A 25,600-nucleotide genomic window follows, 5' to 3' on the forward strand; every position below is an offset into this window, starting at 1 on the left:
CCTCTTATTTAATTAATCTCTTTAAGTCACCAAATTAATATTAATTAATCTATGACTTATATTAATCAAATAACAATATTATTATTCCTTATATTATTCTCATAATATATTAATAATATCTATTCTCTCATAATAAATCATCCTATCAAGTTGCTATGGTGAAGGCAACCCAAAAGGACCATGCATAATCTTGTCAAATACTTGTCTAATATAGTTGCAGCCTTAGACACTATTCCAACAGAAAGGACATATTCGCCAACAAAAAAAAGGTGTTGACACTGAAATTGGAAGCAAATCGGATTTCATTCTGCACCACAAACAAATATCAATAGAAATTGATGCCACAATAGGAAGCAATAGTACTAATAAAAGTTATAGAACTTTCACATATACTGAATTGGCAGTTGCATCAGGCAATTTCACGAACAAGGAATATTCCCCAACTCTAACGGATTTCATCTACAAAGGTTGGGTTAATGAAAGGACGTATGGACCAACAATAAATGGTTATGGTTTAGCGATGTATATTAGGAAGATGGAGATTCCAACACGAATGGTACTTTCAATATTTGAAATGATGAGGATGTGGGAGTTACTTTAAATCGCATAATGAATGGGCCTCATATATTTTTCAAGCATTCTGATATTTTCTAGCTTCTTAAGTTAACAATTTGGTTGTGCAGCAGGACATCAAGCTAGAACATTTCAATCATCCGAACCTTGTAAAATTCTTTGGATATTGCTTGAATAATCACGAACTATTTTGTGTTTACGATAACTTTGGATAGATATGTCACACCCCCAAACTTGAACGGCGGAAACGTTCGGGGGCGGATGACTTCATGTGGTAACGTAACAATTGAATACATAGTAAAGAAAGCAATACAACCATCATATATATAATTGAAAGTTTACATTTGTCAAAAAGTACATGTTCAAAACCAATTACAATATGATGTCAAAATGTGAGATTTAAGTGGCGCCGCAGCGTCCCTTCTTCAAAAGCGTATTGTTACCTGTAGTTACTGAATCCCTGGGACATACAAGTAATTTTGAAAGAGTAGATCAGCATTTAAGCTGGTGAGTTTCATAAGTATTTAAATGACAATGTTGGTATGTAATGAAATGTTTTTTCCTTGTTTGTTTGTTTCTAGAAAATCCTATATTTTCTACTAGTATAAAAGTAGTCTTCTCTCAAGACCAAAGTTTGTTTACAAGAATGTATGTAAGTGTAAAAATAACCAATATGTTTGAAAACCTCGTAAATCAATGTATTTTTAATACCTCATGTGAGTTTTATAACCATACTATTGACTCGGAATGCCTATACACAACGTTCTTCAGGCGTTGGAATGTTATGATGTTTGTCACCCCAAATGGTGGACTGTAGCTAACAGTCAGGGCACGGGTTGTCAAGCCCGTATAGATCTATACACAAACACCATGCTCTCCCTCCAAGGGATTCTGGTATATAATACAGGACGTGAAATGTGTACTCGAACGTACGTGAAGTTAATGTCTCACAAAACCGTGGTATAAAAACAGATTTACGTGTTAAAATGTTTGTTTGTTCTTGTATATGAAAGTGACTTCTTGAAAATCGCGTTTCTAGTATGTAAAAGTCAGCAATATCCTCGTAAAACTATACCTATTATAGTTTTCGAAAAGTGTGACTTGTTTGTTTAGAAATGCCTAGAAAAGGAATCACTTTTTATAAATGTATAGATTTTTGTAGAGCCTAAGATAGACAAGTATACATATAATCTAAGAAAATGTTTAGTTTATACATGCATTACAACAATTTATATTTTTAAAGATAGGATTCTATTGTAATATATTTTGTATACGAGAGTTCCCTATAAAGTTTATAAATCACATATAATTCTACTTAATAAAAGTTTATAATAATCTTTATATATAACACCCGATAGTAGTCGTGTGTTTTACTTGTATTCCCCCCCCCCCCCCCCTTAGAAAGCATATAAAAGCATTTAGAAAAATTAAAAAGGGTTAATAAAGGGGTATGAACTCACTTGAAAGTTTGAAGATAGCGAGATGGAAAACCGGGCAAAGTTTCGTCTCGGGAAACGGATTTTTCTCGGGATTCTCGGGAATCTCGGGAGTAAAATCAATCTTCGGGACTTGAGCAAAATGACCAGGGCTTCGGGTTAGAACGGGCACGGAAATCGAGGCAATATCGTTAGAGAAATGAGAGAAATGGGGTGAATTTCCCGAAACCCTCGCATCTCTATTTATAGTGGTCTGAGAAGCCTCGGTACGCGGGGCGTACTCGTGCGTCACTCGTGACCGAGTCCTCGACTGCTTCGCTTCGGATGGGATGGATCGGGTAGGCTCGTATAGGGGCGATGTGGACGGACCGAGACCAAGGCCTTCGGGTACGCGGGGAGTACGGGGTTACGCGGCGCGTAACTCGGATGAGGACGCTGACTCCTCCTTCGGATATTACCGGATTTTTGATTTAAATTTTTATATAATTTATTTAATAAACTTCAAAAATTCATATCTTCTTCATACGAACTCCGTTTTCGATGGTCTTTATATCCACGCGTAGGTGAGACTACGCTCTACAACTTTCGTTTAGACTCCGTTGGCAAATTCCGAAATTATTTTTATTATATATTTATAAAATGTCGTGATTAAGGAATTTCTTTAAAAATTCATAACTTCTTTATCTAACGTCGGTTTTTGCCAGACTTTTCACCGCTGAAATACCATTGTCGAGACCTTCGATTCTCGTTTAGGTCATTCCGGCCAAAAGTCGCTCGATCTCCGATTCGAGTTTTTAGTTGTCTGTTGCTAAACCGAACTTGGAAAAATCATAACTTCAATATACGAAGTCGGATTTGGGCGTTCTTTTTACGTACGATCATGGTTTAATGACATTTAAACATAGAAGGAATTTAAATAGAAACTTTTTGGACATTTTATTATCAAAGTTAATTTTATTAACTCAAAAGTGGTTACAATACTTGACTTTTTAGGTCATTACAAAGACTTGAAATATCGGGTTGTCACATCATCCCTTCGTTAGAGGGAATTTCGTCCCGAAATTTAAAGTAGTAAAGATACTAGTGAACATGAAAGAGATGAGGGTACTTTTGTTTCATCTGATCTTCGCGTTCCCATGTGAATTCAGGTCCCCGCTTGGCGTTCCAGCAAACCTTCACGATGGGTATGCGACTTTGTTTTGTTTGTTTGACCTCTCGGTCCATGATTTCTACTGGTTCTCCCACAAAGTTGAGGCTCTCGTTGATCTCGATCTCGTCGAGTGGAATAACAAGAGTCTCATCGGACAGACACTTTTTCAAGTTTGAGACGTGGAAGGTTGGATGTATGTTACTAAGTTCACGCGGTAGGTTAAGCTTGTAAGCCACAGGGCCGATTCTGGCAATAATCTCGAAAGGCCCTATGTATCTTGGATTTAGTTTCCCACGCTTTCCAAAGCGTATTAAACCCTTCCACGGTGAGACCTTTAATAAAACGTGGTCTCCTACCTGGAATTCCAAAGGTTTCCTCCTTTGGTCAGCGTAGCTTTTCTGTCGGTCTCTAGAGGCTTTCAATCGTTCACGAATCCGAACGATCTTCTCTGTCGTTTCTCGTATGATTTCCGGACCGGTGAGAGTGCTTTCAGGAACTCTTCCTCTAGCTAACTCGGTATCGCCAACTTCAGTCCAGCACAGAGGGGATCTGCACTTTCGACCATAGATGGCTTCAAACGGAGCAGCCTTTATGCTTGTATGATAACTATTGTTGTATGAAAATTCGACAAGGGGTAAATGGATATCCCATGCCTTTCCAAAGTCAATCACACAGGCTCTTAGCATATCTTCTAAAGTTTGTATCGTTCTCTCACTTTGCCCGTCTGTTTGTGGGTGGTAGGCTGTACTCATGTCTAGCCTAGTCCCCAGGGAACTTTGTAGTGATTGCCAGAATCTTGAAGTGAATCTACTATCTCTATCGGAGATAATGGATATTGGAACACCATGCAGTCGCACTACTTCCCTTAAGTAAGTTCTTGTAAGCTTTTCCATTTTGTCAGTCTCCTTGATGGGTAGGAAATGTGCGGATTTGGTCAATCTGTCGACGATGACCCATATGGTATCGAGTCCACTCGTCGTCTTAGGTAACTTGGTTATGAAGTCCATAGTAATCCTCTCCCATTTCCATTCTGGTATCTCCGGTTGTTGTAGTAATCCTGACGGTTTCTGATACTCGACCTTAACCTTAGCGCAAGTAAGGCATTTACTTACGAAGGTAGCAATTTCTGCTTTCATGTTAGGCCACCAGTACAGTTTCTTAAGATCCAGATACATTTTATCTGAACCTGGGTGAACGGAATATCTTGAGTTGTGTGCTTCGGTCATGACTACATTTCTGAAACCACCATGTTTCGGGGTCCAGATTCGGTCCATGAGACAGTAGGCTCCGCCACCCTTGACTTCTAGATTCTTTTCCATTCCTCGCAGGGATTCACCCGCCACATTTTCAGGTTGAAAAGCTTCCATTTGTGCCTCCTTAATTTGTGTGGATAAGTGGGAATGGATAGTCATAGTCAGAGATTTGACCCTCCGACCAGTGTATTCCTTTCGACTGAGGGCGTCAGCTACCACGTTGGCCTTGCCATGATGATAACGAATTTCGCATTCGTAGTCATTTAGTAACTCAACCCATCGTCGTTGTCGCATGTTGAGTTCCTTCTGATCGAAAATGTGTTGAAGGCTCTTGTGATCGGTGAAAATAGTACTCTTTGTTCCATATAAGTAGTGTCTCCAGATCTTCAAAGCAAATACCACTGCTCCTAACTCAAGATCGTGTGTCATATAGTTCACTTCGTGTGTCTTAAGCTGTCGGGAGGCATAAGCAATAACCTTCCCTCTCTGCATAAGAACACAACCAAGTCCTTGATTTAACGCATCATAATACACTACGAAGTCTTCGATCCCTTCGGGGAGGGATAGTATCGGTGCGGTGCACAAGGCCTGTTTTAGCGTCTGGAACGCCTTCTCTTGTTTCGCTTCCCAGTCAAAGGCCATGCCTTTCTGGGTTAATGTAGTAAGAGGTTTCGCAATGCTAGAGAAGTTCTTTATGAATCTGCGATAGTAGCCAGCGAGACCTAGAAATTGACGAATTTCTGTAGGTGTCTTTGGTGCCGACCAGTTCTCAATGGCCTTAATTTTGGAGGGGTCCACGTGTATCCCTTTCTCGCTAACAATGTGGCCTAAAAATTCGACTCTTCGAATCCAAAATTCGCATTTAGAGAACTTCGCATAGAGTTTCTCCGTTCGCAGTGTTTCTAGGACTTTTCGTAGGTGCTGACTATGCTCTTCCTCACTTCGGGAGTAGACAAGTATATCATCGATAAAGACGATGACGAACTGATCCAAGTAAGGACGGCATACCCTATTCATTAGGTCCATAAATACTGCTGGTGCATTGGTTAATCCGAACAGCATCACTACAAATTCGTAGTGTCCATAACGACTTCGGAAAGCTGTCTTTGGAATATCCCCCTCTAGAACTCGTAATTAGTGATATCCGGATCGTAGATCTATCTTTGAGAAGTAGTTTGCTCCTTGAAGTTGATCGAATAGGTCGTCAATACGGGGTAGAGGATAACGGTTCTTGACAGTAAGTTTGTTCAGCTCTCTGTAGTCGATGCACATACGGAACGATCCGTCTTTCTTCTTTACAAACAAGACCGGTGCTCCCCAAGGTGAGAAACTTGGTCTTATGAATCCTTTTTGAAGGAGTTCATTAAGTTGACTGGAAAGTTCCTGCATCTCTGCTGGTGCAAGACGATAAGGCGACTTCGCTACTGGGGTAGCCCCTGGAACTAAGTCGATTCTGAATTCGACTTGGCGTTGTGGTGGTAATCGTGGTAGTTCATCTGGAAAGATATCGGGAAAGTCGCGTACTACTGAAATGTTCTTGATGTCCTTCAGTTCTTGACCTGTATCAACGATGTGCGCTAGGAATGCTCGACAATCCTTCCGCAAGCACTTTTGAGCTTGGATGCACGAAATGATGCGAAGGTTTGTACTTGATTTGTCGTCGTAGATAACTAATGTTTCGTTGTTAGGGAGATTAAGACGGACTGCTTTCTCAAAGCACATGATGTCAGCGTGAAGAAGACTCAACCAATCCATGCCGACTATGACGTCGAAACTTTTAATTTGGACCGGCATGAGATTGATTGGAAAAAAATGGCCGTCTAAAGTTAACGTACAGCCCATGTATACGCAGTTAGTGTTTTCGGTTTTTCCATTGGCCATTTCTACAGTGAATGATTTTTCTAACTTGCTAGGTTTAGGTTTAAGTAAATGAATAAAGTTTTGACTCACGGAGCTTCTCTCCGCTCCACTATCGAATAATATGCATGCATATGAATTATCGAGAAGGAAAGTACCAACAACTACAGTTGGGTCAGCTACAGCTTCGTCGTGGCCTATAGTCAAAACTCGTCCCACACCGCCGATGCCTGCTGCCTTAGGGCAGTTCCTCTTGTAGTGGCCCACCTCGCCACAACCGTAGCAAGTCTGGCCTACACCCGCACTGGGAACTTGAGTGATCGGCTTTGCGGGGTCCTTGCAGAAACGGGTTGTGTGTCCCTTTCTGTTGCAGTTGGCGCACTGCATTTCCCGACAAGGTCCATGGTGGTGGTAAGTGCATTTGGTGCACTTTGGAAGGTTACCTACATAAGGCTTTGTTGGGTAGGTATTTGTAGGAGCTGTAATAGGTACAGTGGTAGCATTCACTAAAACCAGTTGTTTCTTTGCGGATTCTTGGGAAGACCCACCCTTCCCTTTATTCCATACTCTCTTCCTGTTGTTGTTGTTGTTGTTGTTTCCTTTCTGTGGTTCTGGTGCAGAAACGGTTGAGTTCTGATGACCTCCGTAGTCAATCAGAGATTGTGCCAGTTCCTTAGCACTTTCAAAGGTCTCAGGTTTGGAAGCTAACACGCTTGATCGTATTTGGGGCGTCAGTCCCTAGATGTACCTCTCTATTTTCTTGCTCTCGGGAGCAATCATATCTGGGCAAAGGATTGCCAGATTGTAGAATCTGTTGGTATAAGTTGTGATGTCGGTACCAACCATTCCGAGAGTCCAGAGTTCGTGTTCGAGCTTTTGAATCTCTCCCCGTGGGCAGTATTCTCTCATCATCATGGCTTTTAGGCTCTCCTAGCTTATGGAGTTTGCCACTATCAGGGTAAGTACTTTAACGTGGCCATTCCACCAAGTTAAAGCTCTATCAATAAGGGTGAAAGTTGCAAATTTGACTTTGCTGTGCTTGGGACAGGAGCAAATTTCAAAGACTGACTCCGTCCTTTCAATCCACTGTCTCAGGGCTATCACACCACCAGTTCCATAAAACATTCGGGGCTTGGCATTAGTAAAGTCCTTATAGGTGCATTCTCGGGGTGGTCCATGACTCTCTCCATGGTTGGATGGGTGTGTGCCAGATCCCGAGCCATTAGTACTCGAGTTATTGATCTGTGACATGGCAGTTGCTACCGCTGCGGTGACTGCTGCTTGGAACATAACAACATCAAATTGAGGTGGTGGAGGTGGTGGTGGTACAGGTGCTTCCCCACCGTTGCTTCACCTTGGATTCCTACGCGGAGGCATCCTTCAACTATAGGTTGAAAAGGTAAAGATAAGAATTCCATAGAATAGAAAATTAATGTGTCTCATGAACTAAATTGCTATAGTTCAACAACAGATGCTAGTATGAGTCTTAAAATAGAAGAATGAAAGTTATTTGTAAGACTGAAAGTATGAAACAAGTATTTGGTTTCTTAAAGACTTTTCAAGGTTTGAACGAAATACTCAACGTAGTAATAATAGTGTCACTTATATTAATATAAAAGTTGTTACAACGATCATGAAAATTTGACCCCTATAAGGGTCTCCGATTACAAAGTTCGAGAAATTTAAAGACTTTTAGCCGAGGTCCTAAGCTATAACAAAATTTGAGTCTTTGACAAGCACTACTTGCGACGTAGGTTGCGCTTGGAGCTTGACTCTGCATCTGATTGCTTCGACTCCATTAGACGCCTATCAAAAGCGGCTTGTTGTTCCCTCAGTTCAGCGAGGGCTGCAATCATTTGTGCTTGGAATGCCTCGGTTTGGAGTTGAGCATTGTCTTGTATCTTGTCCAGCCTACGGATGTCAGAAGTGTGAACCTGTACTTCCACGTTGACATCCCGGAGTCGGCTAGCTTGAACTCCGGACTGATAGGACTGATTGGCTAGCTTACCCACCATTACTGGGAGTGCCCGATCAGCCGAACCTCCGCCGCGGACATCATAGAAGTCCCGGCACATGCCGTAGGGAGGGCGTAGGTTTTTCTGTTGGCTCCAATGGTGGAGGTGACTTCCCTAGACGGGAGTCGGTCCTTGAAAGTTCCTTACGAAGACGGGAGGTTGAACGGGTGGTGGATCGATCACTTCCGGCTCTGAGTCGGGACCGGAGTCATCATCCACTTCTATAGGTTCCTCGTCCTCTTCGGGATCATCTTCGACCCATCCTTCGTTGCCTTGGTTAAGAAAGTAGGGGTCGCCGGGGTGGTGAAATCCAGCCATTTGACTGTACGAGAAATAGGGTTATAAGAATTGAATAAAGTTGAAACATGCAAAACATGTAAGTTAAACTACTTTAGGTAGCAAATACTCCTATAGTATTTAAATTCTTGTGTTTGATTCTAGTAACGGTTTGGTAAGTTTTGACTTGTTGCTTTCTACGATCATTCCTCGATATACGTTGGTCCAATCTCGGGCAAATATAGTTGATCATGCTATATTTGTCCAAAATCTGATTACATATATCGAGTCTTAATCGTAGTGTCAACTTGTCTAAATACTTGTTGTATAGTTAGATATCATGAAAATAATTTGTTGTATGCATGTAATTGTACTTAAATGAACTATCAATTTAAGTTAAACGTAACGCTGCTTAAGCGTAAAAAGAAAAAAAAATGTTTTGTCAGAGAGTATTCGTCCCTTAAGCATTTATAGTTTGTATATCTTATGTGGTTTGATATACTTAGTTCACTATAAACATTGCTCTGATACCAATCTGTCACACCCCCAAACCTGAACGACGGAAACGTTCGGGGGCGGATGACTTCATGTGGTAACGTAACAATTGAATACATACTAAAGAGAGCAATACAACCATCATATATATAATTGAAAGTTTACATTTGTCAAAAAGTACATGTTCAAAACCAATTACAATATGATGTCAAAATGTGAGATTTAAGTGGCGCCGCAGCGTCCCTTCTTCAAAAGCGTATTGTTACCTGTAGTTACTGAATCCCTGGGACATATAAGTAATTTTGAAAGAGTAGATCAGCATTTAAGCTGGTGAGTTTCATAAGTATTTAAATGACAATGTTGGTATGTAATGAAATGTTTTGTCCTTGTTTGTTTGTTTCTAGAAAATCCTATATTTTCTACTAGTATAAAAGTAGTCTTCTCTCAAGACCAAAGTTTGTTTCCAAAAATGTATGTAAGTATAAAAATAACCAATATGTTTGAAAACCTCGTAAATCAATGTATTTTTAATACCTCATGTGAGTTTTATAACCATACTATTGACTCGGAATGCCTATACACAACGTTCTTCAGGCGTTGGAATGTTATGACGTTTGTCACCCCAAATGGTGGACTGTAGCTAACAGTCAGGGCACGGGTTGTCAAGCCCGTATAGATCTATACACAAACACCATGCTCCCCCTCTAAGGGATTCTGGTATATAATACAGGACTTGAAATGTGTACTCGAACGTACGTGAAGTTAATGTCTCACAAAACCGTGGTATAAAAACAGATTTACGTGTTAAAATGTTCGTTTGTTCTTGTATATGAAAGTGACTTCTTGAAAATCGCGTTTCTAGTATGTAAAAGTTAGCAATATCCTCGTAAAACTATACCTATTATAGTTTTCTAAAAGTGTGACTTGTTTGTTTAGAAATGCCTAGAAAAGGAATCACTTTTTATAAATGTATAGATTTTTGTAGAGCCTAAGATAGACAAGTATACATATAATCTAAGAAAATGTTTAGTTTATACATGCATTACAACAATTTATATTTTTAAAGATAGGATTCTATTGTAATATATTTGTATACGAGAGTTCCCTATAAAGTTTATAAATCACATATAATTCTACTTAATAAAAGTTTATAATAATCTTTATATATAACACCCGATAGTAGTCATGTGTTTTACTTGTATTCCCCCCCCCCCCCCCCCCCCCCCTTAGAAAGCATATAAAAGCATTTAGAAAAATTAAAAAGGGTTAATAAAGGGGTATGAACTCACTTGAAAGTTTGAAGATAGCGAGATGGAAAACCGGGCAGAGTTTCATCTCGGGAAACGGATTTTTCTCGGGATTCTCGGGAATCTCGGGAGTAAAATCGATCGTCGGGACTTGAGCAAAATGACCAGGGCTTCGGGTTAGAACGGGCACGGAAATCGAGGCAATATCGTGAGAGAAATGAGAGAAATGGGGTGAATTTCCCGAAACCCTCGCATCTCTATTTATAGTGGTCTGAGAAGCCTCGGTACGCGGGGCGTACTCGTGCGTCACCCGTGACCGAGTCCTCGACTGCTTCGCTTCGGATGGGATGGATCGGGTAGGCTAGTATAGGGGCGATGTGGACGGACCGAGACCAAGGCCTTCGGGTACGCGGGGCGTACGGGGTTACGCGGCGCGTAACTCGGATGAGGACGCTGACTCCTCTTTCGGATATTACCGGGTTTTTGATTTAAATTTTTATATAATTTATTTAATAAACTTCAAAAATTCATATCTTCTTCATACGAACTCCGTTTTCAATGGTCTTTATATCCACGCGTAGGTGAGACTACGCTCTACAACTTTCGTTTAGACTCCGTTGGCAAATTCCGAAATTATTTTTATTATTTATTTATAAAATGTCGTGATTAAGGAATTTCTTTAAAAATTCATAACTTCTTTATCTAACGTCGGTTTTTGCCAGACTTTTCACCGCTGAAATACCATTGTCGAGACCTTCGATTCTCGTTTAGGTCATTCCGGCCAAAAGTCGCTCGATCTCCGATTCGAGTTTTTAGTTGTCTGTTGCTAAACCGAACTTGGAAAAATCATAACTTCAATATACGAAGTCGGATTTGGGCGTTCTTTTTACGTACGATCATGGTTTAATGACATTTAAATATAAAAGGAATTTAAATAGAAACTTTTTGGACATTTTATTATCAAAGTTAATTTTATTAACTCAAAAGTGGTTACAATACTTGATTTTTTAGGTCATTACAAAGAGTTTACATATCGGGTTGTCACAAGATATCTTTACGGAGGTAAGAATACCTTCCACTTAGTTGTAAATATCTTTCAGTCATAGTCTTGCATAATTTGAGTGGTTGGTATGCAATAAATGGAAAATTGTGAACAATAGCAACTTACTTTGTTTTATCCGCCTTATTTTCTAATGGTCTTACGAATAATAGCAACGTGCATATATTTCTTTACCAATAATAGCAACTTACTTTATTTTTAACCTATTAATTATAAGAATTTAATTACATTTTTCTACCGATATGAGCATTGTACTTTATTTGTTACATATTGCCATTTGTGGTAAGGTGTAAATACGTTGTTATTATGAGCACATAACTTTTTCTATGTTGCTATTATTTGTAAAGTGAATGTTAGTATATTACTATTATGATATGAGATAGATATTTGCCATTATTCGTAAACAAAAAATGCATGTACATTTTTGTTATTGGTAAATTAGAGTAAACATATTTCTATTATGTGTGAAAAGTAAAGTATTAGTAAAAAGAGTAAAAGCCGTTGCTACTTTCTACAATCTCCCCTAACTTATATGCAAGATTGAAAATTGCATTTACCCTTTCTTATGTTACTATATATGCAGAGTCACGTACTTCAGTTTCTTGGGTAGCACGATTAAAAATAGCAATAGGAGCAGCCGAAGGCCTGGCCTATTTACATAAAAGGAACCAAGCAGCATATAGCCAATTTAAGACCAATCTTATATTGGTGGATAAGGTAAATTACACTCTCATTAACGTTTTTTAACATCAATTTTAGTTTATCTTTTCATATGATTATATATGCCATGCTTATTTTCAGGATTTTAATGCTCGGCTTTCAGATTTTGCTTTCGTTACTCAAAACTTCCAATTGGATGCATATTATTATGCAGCCCCCGAGTCGTTTTGTTACCAATCAAACACATTTGATGGTCTTCACCCACTGTGGCTACCCGAAGATGGTATCTTCTTCTTTCTAAGTGAAATATTTTGCATATCTAAAAATGATATTACAACTATTTGTTTACCATACACTTGAGACTTACCCCAACCGCTAAAAGCCTTTGGTTGGATGGAATGGAATAACCAAAGTAATGGAATAAGAAAGGAAATGGATTGAGTCATTACATTCCACATCTTCTAGACAGTACCCGTAGAAATGGACGAATTTTATACAAATTTTCTATTGTATATATAAATACGAGGCATACTTTTTACAATATTTTATATATAACTTCTCTAAATAAATATAGAATTTATTATTTATAATACTAAAAGATTAGACATAATAGAAGCTCACCAAAACCAAAATGAGATTACAATTGAAAATATATATTTCTATTTGTTTACCATAAATAAATCATATTTAATTAAAATCATGGAATTCTTATAAAAATTGTAATTAAAAATTTATAAATAAGAATGGGTTATATTATAATTTTTCAATCCAATCCATGATGGAATGAAAAGAAAAACATCTCATGTCTAACGAATGTAAATCAGCGTAATGGATGTATTTGAATTCCTTAAGGAATGCACAATTCCACTCCATTGGACAACCCTAACATCTTTTCTTTTCCATCCAAGGAAACCAACAATTACATTCCTTCTATGATTCCATCATACCAAACACATGTGTCAATGGCTGACCAATCAAACTCCACTTTGACAGGTTTTGCAATCAAGAGTGAAGTCTATGCTTTTGGAGTGGTACTGTTGGAAATACTAACAGGGATGAAGGTGTATGATAAGAGGAGACCCCTTGGAAAGCAAAAACTGGTAGAATGGGCTATTCCATTGCTAGCAGATGAGGTTAATTTGAGTGTAATTATGGACCCACCACTTCAAAATATTGATTGTCCTCCAAAGGAAGCATTTAAGTTCCCTCAACTTATTTCAAACTGTCTTCAAGCAAAACAAGACAAACGCCCATCAATGGAATACATAGCGCAGGGCTTGCATCATTGCTATCAAAATGAAATCAAAAACAGTTTGACTCTTAAAAGTCAAGCATAATAGGTCGTATGTTAATAGACATGTAAATGTAAAGTATAAAATCCTGGAAATCAACCGAATTAACAAGTAGGGAAGATAGTAATGAATGAATGCTTGATCCATTTGTAGAATGTCTATATAAAGTTAATATCTTGTTGAGATTTTTGGGATACTTATCCGTACTCATGTTCAAAGTCAATAAAAATCAAGTAACTGGTTAGTAGATCATGTGCAACTACATTGAGTAAAGCATGTTGTATTTCCACAATATTCCAACCTGTTAAGAACACAGACGAAACTGATGTTGCATTTCCAAAAAGAAAGTGAGGACTGGGTTTTACAAATGAAAGCTTGCATTCTCATTAATTGGAAATAAATTACAAACTGTTCTCTTGTACAGACAAGAAGAAAACTAACTACTGTAACAACCTTTCTAACTAATTACATATCCAACCTTCTATTTACATAATTTACATTTTAAGTCCTTCATAAACTTTCTCCTTGCTGCATTATGTGCTAATGTTGAGTTCCACGATCACAAACATGTTGACACTCCCAAGATCCCCCCTCAAGATGGAGGCTTAAAAATATTTTTAAGCGTCATCTTGGATATAATTGGTTCCATTTTTGAAAAAGGTAGAGGCATGGTAAAAATGTCAACCAATTGATTCAATGTATGAATGGGCATCAACTTACCTGTTTTATCCACAATTTTGTGTCGTACGAAATGACAATCAATTTCAATATGTTTTGTACGTTCGTGAAAAATTGGATTTGTGGCTAATTGTATGGCAGAGTTGTTGTCACAAAAAATTTCCTAAATTGAGAAGGATCTAAGAGTAATTCACCTTCAAAATCAGAAAATTTGTGTTTGGGATCCATAGGATAAGAGACAAATTTAGCTGCTAACATGCCTGCATCTTGTAATAAATCCAACACATATTGACGTTGGGAAATCACAATTCCATCAGGTGACCTGGCAATTTCAAGACCTAGAAAATGTTTTAAAGTACCCAAATCCTTCAGACGAAAACGATCAGTCAATCGTTTCTTGATGTCAATAATTGCTTCAAGTGAAGCACCAGTAAGTACTATATCATCCGCGTATACCAGTAAAGCAACAAAATTACTATCTTGACCTTTGGTAAATAAAGAAAAATCTGACTGAGATTGAGTAAAACCTTCAGAAATGAGAAAAGATGAGAACTTAGCATACCATTGGTGAAATGCTTGTCTTAAACCATAAAGTGATTTCTCCAATTTCCAAAAAGGAGGAACTTTTGAATTTGAATTATTTGGTGGTAAATACCTTTGTGGCAGCTGAATGTAAACTTCCTCTTCTAAATCGCCATTTAAAAATGCATTGTTCACATCTAACCGAATAAGAGGCCATGATTTTTGTGCTGCAATAATCAATTACATCTTGATTGTAACTAATTTTGCAACATGCGAATATGTATCCAGTGTCACACCCCCAAACCAAGGATGGCGGAAACGTCTGGGGGTAGAGGACTTCATGTATAGTATCACAACAACGAGTATAACAGTGCTCAAAGTAAATACAATCATCATAAATAAAAAAAATTTACATCATAGTAAGTTTACATGTTTTCCAATTCAATTACATTATGTTTGACAAAGTATGAATAGTTTGACGCCATAACGTCCCATCCTCAAAAGCCATCGGTTCCCTGTTTAGTGATTTCCTGAGAATACAAGTTGTTTGAAAAAGTGTCAACACAAAGGTTGGTGAGTTCATAAGAATTTTGGTTTGAGAAAGAAACTGTTTTCCTTGTAAAAGCGATAGAGTATGTTTCCAGAAAATCCAATATTTTCTTTATAAAAGTGATGTGTAGTCTTAAATCTCAAGACTGAATGTATGTGTGAGTTTTATGTTATGTAGTCTAAAGTTCCAAGACCGAAAGTGTACAAGTAGAATCCATACTTGTGGTTATAAAGGTGGTTTTAAATTTGCCATAAAACCATGAAAGTGATATATATACAAAGTATGTTGCCATACTTAAAGAAATTCATGCAAGTTTAAATCGACATAAACTCGTTTAGTTTAGAAGTAAAACCATTTTTCAAAGTAGAATTTTTCATGTAAACTTGAAAGATTGTTAACTACCTATGTGAGTCGCTATAACCATAGTATGACTAGAGATAACCTGTACAACGTCTTTCAGACACCCTGATCCTATGACTCTTGTCACCCGTAGACCTACCGGTCTGGCTGTAGCTAGCAGCGAGGTGTGGGATGTCAACCCCAATATAGATCTATACACAATTATCACGCTCTCCCTATAAGAGACTCTGGTTATAACTTACAGGAATTAAGGTCCCAAACTCGAACGTACGGGTAGAGATTGTCTCACAACCTAAGTTAACTAGTTTACAAATAGTTTGATACTAAACCTTTTCCGTAGAGGGAGTAAAATAACCTTTTATGAATAAATTAGTGATATGAAATCCTTGAACTATTATTTTTATAGTTTATTAGGCAGTGTATGAAAACCCATTTGTTTTGAGGGTAAAGCCTTTTTCATGCGGTAAAAATCCCATAAACTATGCTTATTGTTGTTTATTAAATGTACTCGAAATGAATGATGAAACCTTATCATGAATGACAATTTTCAGTTTACAATGACAAACTAACAAGGAAATTCATTCAATATTTAGAACTTATCGTTATACACTTTGCTCCGCATAATACAAAGTGTTATAAAAGTTATAGGCTGTTATTTAGTTTTAGCCTTTCAGCACTGAATTAGAAAAGCCATAGAAAAATCATTTGAAGTCAAAAACTAAATCCGTAAATTCTGAGAGTTCAAAAAATGTGTCTAGTTTGTTCATAAATTTTATTACGATTTTTAAATGCCTCCAACTTGACTGAAAATGTCCATATTCTCAGACTGGTCCGAATTCGTAGCTACAGTGATAGGCAGTTTTGTAAAAATCACCATAAATTGTACGAAAATAGTATGGAGATGTGCAAGTAGCCATTTTAAAGCTAAGAACTGGAACTACGTACACCTATAACAGTTTTGAAAACTAAAATGTTTAAGTGGGTCAAAACAGTCCAAGAATGGAGTCCAACTTTTCTGATGAAAGCTGTTAGAAGATATTAGATGTATTCTTGATGTTTTAACTTGTATTCTCCCCTTAAAACTTAAGAAAAACATCAAAAATAGAGGGGTATGAACTCACCTTGATTGATTTCAGTAGATGGATGATGGAGAAAAGAAGTGTTCAACTCAAGAACACTTTGGGAGATTACTTGAAGATTCGAAGATCTAACACAAATATGATGGAGTTTGTGTAAGATATCTATGATTTGAGTAGAAGGAAGTGAAATAATCATATGGAGGATGTTAATACTTACCAAAAGTAGATGAAAAGCTTGGAGAATATCCTTGAATCTCGAATTTTAGAGAGAGAAAATAAAGTTTGTTCTTGATGGAAGAATGAGAGGAAATGAAAGAAATGTGAGGAGAGAGGAGGGTTTTCTAACCCTTGACCAAACGTGTGGCTGAAAAATGGTTGGGAAAGTATCATGAAATGACTAGGCATGGGCTGATGGTGAATAGTGACATGGAGTGGGTATGGGAGTGGTTGCTTGTTTCATAGAGTAAAGAAAGGTCAACACTCCACCTTTTGTACTTCACCTACTCTTCTTGGATTAGATTTATCCCCAAAAATGTGATTAATTAATAATTATGGGGCTTTAATTGATAGAATAAAGTTTTTGGTGAAAATATCGCGTTAAAATAATTAATAACGGGCTTAAAATGCAAAACTAGTCGAAAACTGGGTGATTTTGGCATTTCTATGAGACCTCTCGCATGTGGGCCGAGGTTCGGTCCCTTCTGCTGTTGGGCCGAAGGCGAAATGGAGCAAAAGGGGGGTAGGAGGCGAAGGCGAAGGTAGGGTTCGGTCTATGCGAGGTTCGTCCGAAGGAACCTTCGGGTTCGGTCTACTGAGCCTCGATCTGAGAGGGAGGGTTCGGTCCGAAGGCTGCTGCTTGGTTCAGTTCTTCCTAGTTCAGTTCCTCGGTTCGCAGGAGCTTCAGGTCAGCAGGGTTCGGTCCCTTCTTGGACCTTCGGCTCTAAGAGGCTTCAGCCCAATAGAGGGGTTTCGGTTCTTTTAGGATATTTTTCCCGTTCTAACCCCGTTTTAAGCAGTTTTTTTTACCTTGTTAAGGGTCAGGATGACCCGAATGATTACAAAATGTCACGGGAACTTTTGAGAGAGACCTGGGAGAGATTTGTGTGACAACCCGAAACTTCTAACCCATGTAATTGATCTAGCACTAAAACTTGAGTTCATTGTCTTTTATTAAATCTTGTGGTTTCATTGAGTGCTCTAGACTTAGTATAATCTAAGATATGAATCTTAGGAAGGGTTGGAGAGTGTTTAGTATCACAATATCGGGCCAAACTCACTAAATAAGGTGTGTGCGGCCACACACCTGTGTGTACGGCCACACACCCAACCGCAAACACCCTCAACCTCACACCCAATTCAATTTATGGATGGTTACCTCTTCATTCATTCATTTAGATGTTCTCTTCCCTCTCTCTACTTTCTCTCTCTAAATCATCAACCAAGAACACTTGGAAGGCTTCATAATCGTGATCTACTTCATCTTCAAGCTAAGTATAGTGGTAAACACTTGAATCCCAAGCTTAAAACTCAATATGTTCATCATATTCATCATCCCATGAAGGTGTACGGCCGCACACCTTCATATAGGGGCAGCACACATTCAAAACTCCCAAGTATGAAGAGCATACACTTCAAAAATCAACATATGGACTCAAATGAGGAGTGTACAGCCGCACACTCCTGTGTATGGCCGCACACACCCTCTTTACGGCCGCACACTCTTGTGTGCTGCCTCACACACACTCCAGGCCGCACTCCCCAGCCGCACACTCATTTTCAAGACCATACACCCACTCTAATACCCATTTTTGGCCCTAAACTTGCATAAATCATTAAGTTTGGATCATAGGACACTTATTCTTAGTAATTCCAAGTCCTAAGGATGTTTTCCCATCATGTTTAGTCATGGAAAACCTTAGTTCTAACTCATTTATGTGTCATCTCATGAAAAATAGGGGCCATAGGAGTTCAGGGCATCCGTTGACACTCGATCTCTACATTAAGCGGTGAGTTCATACCCCTACCCCTTTTCACTGTTTTTTACTGTTTTCAGGGGGAAACACAAGCAAAGTACAAGGGATTACTTGTACTCAAAACTTATTTTCATGTGTGTGTTTCACATTTTATATCCTTTTAACACTGATTGATACAACTGATAATCGTTTGAACATGCAGATCACATAACATATTATTTGTGAAATGAGTTTATAAACTGTTATGTTTTATATATTTCACAAATGGTTTCTACATTTTATCAGTTAAAAGCATGTCATTAGAACTTTTGAAACATAAAACTTGTACACTGTATATCCTAGGTAACACTCCACAGAGATACGCGAGTGGAGGATTATCATATTATTACTAGTAAATTGTTAGTCATGTATGATTGGAGACACGTCCTCGGTGAACACTCCACAGAGATACGCGAGTGGAGGACTGCACCCGTAACCAGAATCTCTGGGATTAGAGAGCGTGACTTGAGTGTATAGATCTATACGGGGCTGACTACCCCACACCTGGCTGCTAGCTACAGCCGAACCGAAATGGTTCAAGGGTGACGAAAGTCATAAGGTGATGTGGACTACTTATTGCCATATCTAGTCTATCGTATGGTTATGGAACTCGCAATTAGGATAACAGTGATTTACTTAATAGTAATAATGAATAACTTAACACATTTTACAAGATAACCAAGTTTCAGAATACATCTTTTACATTGATAACCAACATTCAGGAAAGCATGGGGCTTTCCTGGTGAACGTTTACATAACTAGAAAAGTGTAACAAAACGGATAACTGTACATCTTTTACAATTGGTAAAACACATTCAGGAAAGTATGGGACTTTCCTGGGGATACATTGGTACGTAACCAGAATAGTATAACAAACCAGATAACATAACTATACATTTTCACAAGAGTAAACGTGTTTTCAGTGTACAACTATACTTTACATGTTGAGAACAAAAACCAATCTTTTTAAGAAAATATGGGATTTGCTTGGTGTGTGTAACATTTTCAGAAAACAGAAAGGAAACTCGAACACTTTTACAAAACAAAAACCACTTATGAACTCACCAGCGTTATGTTGATTTTCAAACCGCTTGTGTTCTCAGCTCAGCGTTAGAACAGGTATGTGAAGATCATTTTGTTCCAGGTGGGAGTGCGCAGAAGATCAGTTCGTTTTGTTATTATATACTATGTATCACAACTGTATAACTTTACTTTTGAAACAAATGTAAAACTTTTCTATATGTAATGTAATGGTTGTTCTACTTTACTTACTATGTGCATTGGATTTGATACTCAACATGGAGTCAACCCCGGAAATGTTTCCACCTTCGGTTTTCGGGGTGTGACAATTTGGGAGAGATTCTTATTAGAGAGAGAGAGATAGAGTGAAAACGATTGAGAGAGGTTTCGTTCGTGATATTTTTGAGTGTCCGGCTTCGCAACGCAAGGTCCGTAGACCCCGCTAAGCCATGTTTAAGGATCTTACACACTCCCGATGAGTATGCAACATTGTTTTATCGATTTGGTTCATTACTTAACGCCATTTTAGGGTAATGAAATCTAGATATACAAACTTTTCAATTGATGATTTCGCATTAGAATAACGAGTTGTGCGGAAATAACATAGCGTAAACCCTAGTACACAATGGTTAATCGAGTTCACTTGTTTGACTTGTTGACTTTAGTTGACTTTGACTTGACCGGAAATTGACGGTTGTCACATCCAGAATATCCACACCTTCTTGATGATTAAAGCCTTTAGCCACCAATCATGCTTTATATATGTCAATAGAACCATCTGCCTTTCTCTTGAGTTTAAAAACCCATTTGCGACCCAAAGGCTTTATGTTTGGAGGTAGGGGTACATTTGTCCATGTGTTATTTAACTCTAAAGCATGAATTTCTTCATCCATAGCTTGTTTCCACTCTGGAATTTGAACTGCCTATTTGAAATTTGTTGGTTTGCTTATAGTGGAAAAAGATAGAGCATAGGCTAAATGAGTTTTGGATGGATTGGAATATGAAAGAACCTCAGACAAAGGGTATTTTGTAGGCGAAGGAGTAAATTGGAATTATCTGTTTGTAACAAATTACAATGATAATCTTTGAGGTATCAAGTTGCATCCCTTGGAGGTATCAAGTTGCCATCCTTACTTCCCCTTTTCCTTTTGTTGAGTTTTTGGGGGTTTTTATGGATTTTGAGGTTGATAAGGTGGGCTATGGGCTAGATCTGAAGTTGTAACTTTAGATCTAGACCCTCCTTAAGTTTTAGAATCATAAAGTTGTTGTATTGGTCGTGAATGAGGCCCTCTTTGGGCATGAGACCCCATTAAGAGCTTAGATTTGGCATTTAGAACCTTTGTAGCTATGCATGCACGTAAAGTTTGCAACTATATGTGAAAACCATGCCCTAGAAGCTTGGATGTGTGATTTGGAGCCGCTGCATGGCTCAAAATAGGTATGTATGGAAAAAAGACTGAATGGACTCAGCGAGTCGCAAGGTTGACTCGGCGAGTCACATTAAGATGGTCGTGAACTCGACGAGTTGGAGGAACAACTCGGCGAGTCCGATGATGATTGCCATAGACTCGACGAGTTGAAGAACAACTCTGCGAGTCGGATGAGTTTTCTCCAGGATATGTATGTGTGTGTATCCGTCAAGTTGCAAGGAGGAAACTCGACGGGTGGCCTTAAAGTTTGATCGAGAATCGAAGGAACTCGGCGAGTTGGAATGTGCTTCAAGGAACTTGGCGAGTAGAGGTCAACATGGACTGTTAACCTTGACCGAGGACTTTGACTTTGATCAGGGGTTTACTAGTGGGTTATGGAGTACCTTATAAGGTTAAGGACTTACGAGTATATTGTACTCTGATAATAGGTGGTGGAGCCTATGTCAAGTGATCCGAGAGTTGGAGTTTACTTTCCGAGGTGGCATCTGCGAGGTGAGTTATCCTCACTATATCGATAGGGTCTACGGCACCAAAGCCGGCCCTTTAGTTGTTATTGTTATAGTATGCTACATGTGGTTATGATCTGTTAGATCGAAATCAGGGTAGACAATATGTTATGCTCTTATGATCCGTAGGGATTGGTATTTTAGTGACCTGCTAGGTCGGTACTCTAGTTACAGGAGAATTGTATGATTGGTGATCAGTGAGATAGATATGTTTGATGTTTGTATATGCCAGTATATGATAGTTATGCGCACATGTTTATTTGCTTGATTGGTTGGGTTGAGGCGGTCCTGCTTTGTGCTGAAGGCCAATATACCCTATGAGCGGTCCGGGGAGACTGTAGGCCCACGTAGCGGACCAGTCATGCCGAAGGCTCGGGATAGATTCAGATAGACTGTAGGCCCTGTAGGGCGGTCCAGTCAGGCCGATGGCCCAGTATGTGTGTTGATTGATTGATTATTACTGATATGGTATTGCCAGTATGGTATTGGTATTTTGGGGTTAGCTCACTAAGCCCTCGGGCTTACAGTTTTCAGTTTATTCTTTCAGGTACTTCAGGAGATCATGGCAAGGCGAATGTGTGACCGTACCGCTCCTCATCCTTATGATATGATTTGGGGACACTCTGATGGATAATGATTTGAAAACATTTTTGTAAACAAATGCTATTTGATTTTTACGTATATTTGAAAAAGTTTAAATTTGGCATAAAATTTATGAGTGTTACAACTTCGTTGTGGTCTGATAACAAAAGTGCCATTTAGATTGCTCATCATGATGTTTTTTCATGAACGTACAAAACATATTGAGATTGACTGTCATTTTGTTCGCCAACATGTTCGCAAGACCATTAAACTTCTCTTAATTTCTTCAACTGATCAACCTACTGACATTTTCTCTAAAGCTCATTTACCTAGCCACTTTCAGTATCTTGTTTCTATCCTCAAGTTGGATCATACTTTCCCTACTTGAGTTTGAGAGGGGATATTAGTATATATTCTTCTCGGATTATTAGCCCTAATTATTAGGGGTTGTAATTGTATTTTACCATTATTAGTGGGTATTTATGTAATTAGATTATTGTGCTAGGTTTATATATTCTTGTATTTTGTATGCTTAAATTCATTCTAAATATACACAATAATCGACATCTTTGGCTCCAATTTCTCTTCACTGTGATTTACATTTGATCAATGGATTTGATTCACAAATTCTAACAAAAGGAAGGTAAATTAGAGGGGGAGCACTATTAAAACCCAAAGATAAACTAAATCTAAAAGATTTGATTTAATATTATTTAGATTTACAGTTGTATTATATTGTCAATAGTTACCTAGTTTAGTTCCTAGATTACCTCCCGGTTATATGTACATCATGGCTATATAGCCTCTCCAGTGTAAATCGATTCATATATACAAAATATACTTTACATGAACCCTAATACCTTTATATGGTTTTAGAGCTACAATTTCTCTAAAGAGTCGATCCATTTCTTGTCCTCTGTTCTACACAACCCAACGGTTTCAATGGGATCAAAACCCCCAATCCAAGTAACTGCCGCAGCCCATTTTCCAATCAAAATCACCACCAACAATTTCCCAGTTTGGGGCCGCCATGTTGAGTCCACCTTAATAGGGCTCGATCTTGATGCATACATTAGCAGTGATCAACAGATTCCAAAACAACTTTTGGATGAAAAAGACGGCTCCAAACCAAATCCAGAATACCTCTTTTGGTACGGCCCGGATCAAACCATCTTCAATTCCATTCTTGGTTGTTGCTTAGACTCAATTCAACCTTTAATTTCATCAGCAACTACAACAAAGGAGGCATGGAAATGACTCAATGCCAGCTTTTCCAGTGATTCTAGATCCCCTGTCATCTCCCTCATGTCTAAACTTGTCAAAAACCCAAAAGATGCCCATTCCATAGCTGAATATCTCCTGGACATGAGAGCCATTGTTGATGATTTGGCACTTTCCCAGAGTCCTGTTACAGAAGAAGACTTACTAGTTCATATATTATCATAACTTGGTGATGAACGTAGAACTATTTTTGATGCTATTAAAGAGCGTGAAACACCACTATCCTACTCAGAACTATTTTATAAATTAATTGCTTTTGAGCGAGCTCATAAGGAACAAACAGCATCCTCTGAACCTATGCTAAACACTGTTAACTATGCTGCAAGACAATCAAATCGTCAACATGGGAGACCATATGGTTTCAGTCAACAACGCAACACCAACAATCACTTTTCTAATCAGCATTGCAGCCCAGCCAATCACACTTAGTGGTCTTCATCTGGATCTAGAGGAACTCGATAAAACAAGACCAACTCTTTTTGTTAGTATTGCAATATTCCAGGTCATATGACTCGTGATTGCCGCAATCTCCCCTGGTTCTTAGAAGAGAATAACATCATTGTCAAAACCTCTTAGTCAAATGCTCTAGTAGCAAATGTCCCCACAGCTAGTCGATCTGTTGTTCCATCAAATTGGCTATTTGATAGTGGTGCCTCTAATCATGTCACCGGTGCTTCCTATACACTTCAAAATATCTCCGACTATGGTGGGCCTAATGAAATAGTTCTCGGGAATGGTAACAGTTTAAAGATCTCATATATTTGTTTTAAACACATTAACACAACTCTTAAATGAAATATCCCAAAAATACGGATAAAATTTTGCTTTTAAATTCATTCAAATCATACGATACTAACATCAAAATAGTAAAAAGAGTATCATAATAAAATGTTATCAGAGAACATATTCCCAAAATCTCTAAATGCGGAAACCATAGGGTGATGTGGTGCGATTAGGTCGGGCCCTTTCCCTTCGAACTGATAGTACCTGAAACATAAACCTAAAACTATAAGCACAAATCTTAGTGAGTTCCACCAAACCACCACATACTAAACAAACATACTGCCAAGAATATATGGGTGCTTTCCTACTCCTTCAGTCTATTTCAATCGGATATTATCAAGAATCTCTGGGTGCTTGCCTACCCCTTCCGTCTATTTCAACCGGATACTATCAAGCATATTTGGGTGCTTGCAATCCCCTTCAGTCTATTTCAACCGGATATTAGGTCTATTTCACCTCCTACTACTACCACATAATATCATAACAAAAATTACAGATTCATCGAGAAAATATAGGCATAAGTGACAATTGTTACAAAGACAATCATCACACTGCATAATAAACTAGTAGGCCGGCATTGGTACCTTCGACCCACGGATACTACGCTGGAAGACTCACCACAGACTGTAGGTATCAAATCGCACTCAACGGATGACTCACGAAATCCTCTCCCTATCGCACAAGCATAAAGCCCTAATTAGAAATTAGGCCATATTCTAACCTGAAAGTCCAAAACCCTAATTCTTGACAGGCAAAAGAGGCTCCTTTACCCTTGCCTAAATGGGCCTCCCTCCCCTAGTACCCAAATCCACAAAAAGCCCAAAATGGTATCCAAACCCAACTACAAGGCCTCTATGGCCCAGTATGCCCAAGAACACCTAACATGGCCTGAGGCCCAAAAATGACATGCTACATTCAGGTGGGCCCGATGCCCAACTTAAACAAGTCCAAAGCCCAACACTAATCAACCTTGAAATTCATTTAAGCCCACAGATTGCATACGCACAACGTACACGGCTCGTACGCCCAGCGTACGCTGATATCCATCCAGCATCGGGACACAAACCCAATACGCGTAGCGTACTTTAGTGTACACCCAGCGTACAGGCTAGTCAGCTCATTTTCATTCCCAAGTTTTAATCCATTCAGCCTTTACGTCCAAAACTTAGATCCAAGCTCAAAATAACATCATAAGCCATAATTTTTCAAACTTTATGCTTTTTCATGCATAGATGGGGCTCAAACCATGAATTAAGTCCATTAAATCACTTGGTTGGTCATTAACACTAGCATAGTTGGGTCTTAACCACCAAGATACAATTTTTATGACTCAAAACACTTCCAAGAGTCCAAAAGGACAGCTCAAATGGCCTGGAGTTTCTCCTACTCCAAGAAACCAGCTATGGGACCAAAATATGCCATATTCTACCCTAAACCTAGATCTATGCTTGTATTGGTCATGGTTCAAACTTTATACCTTCAA

General features: G+C 38.6%; 1 protein-coding gene across 1 annotated transcript; it reads left to right on the plus strand.

Annotated features, from left to right (window-relative positions):
- Positions 1 to 12,984: 12,984 nt before the first annotated feature.
- On the plus strand, positions 12,985 to 13,359 carry LOC145099723 (protein STRUBBELIG-RECEPTOR FAMILY 1-like). Its single transcript, XM_079037244.1, has one exon. The coding sequence runs from the start codon at positions 12,985 to 12,987 to the stop codon at positions 13,357 to 13,359; it is 375 nt and encodes a 124-aa protein (XP_078893370.1).
- The last annotated feature ends 12,241 nt before the right edge of the window (positions 13,360 to 25,600 follow it).

This window comes from Lactuca serriola, chromosome 4, assembly GCF_051521515.1.
Source record: "Lactuca serriola cultivar US96UC23 chromosome 4, Lser_US96UC23_V15, whole genome shotgun sequence".
NCBI classification, from domain to species: Eukaryota; Viridiplantae; Streptophyta; class Magnoliopsida; order Asterales; family Asteraceae; genus Lactuca; species Lactuca serriola.

Coding starts and splice junctions, on each gene's coding strand:
- LOC145099723 (XM_079037244.1), top strand. CDS start 12,985: ATGGCTGACCAATCAAACTCCACTTTGACAGGTTTTGCAATCAAGAGT.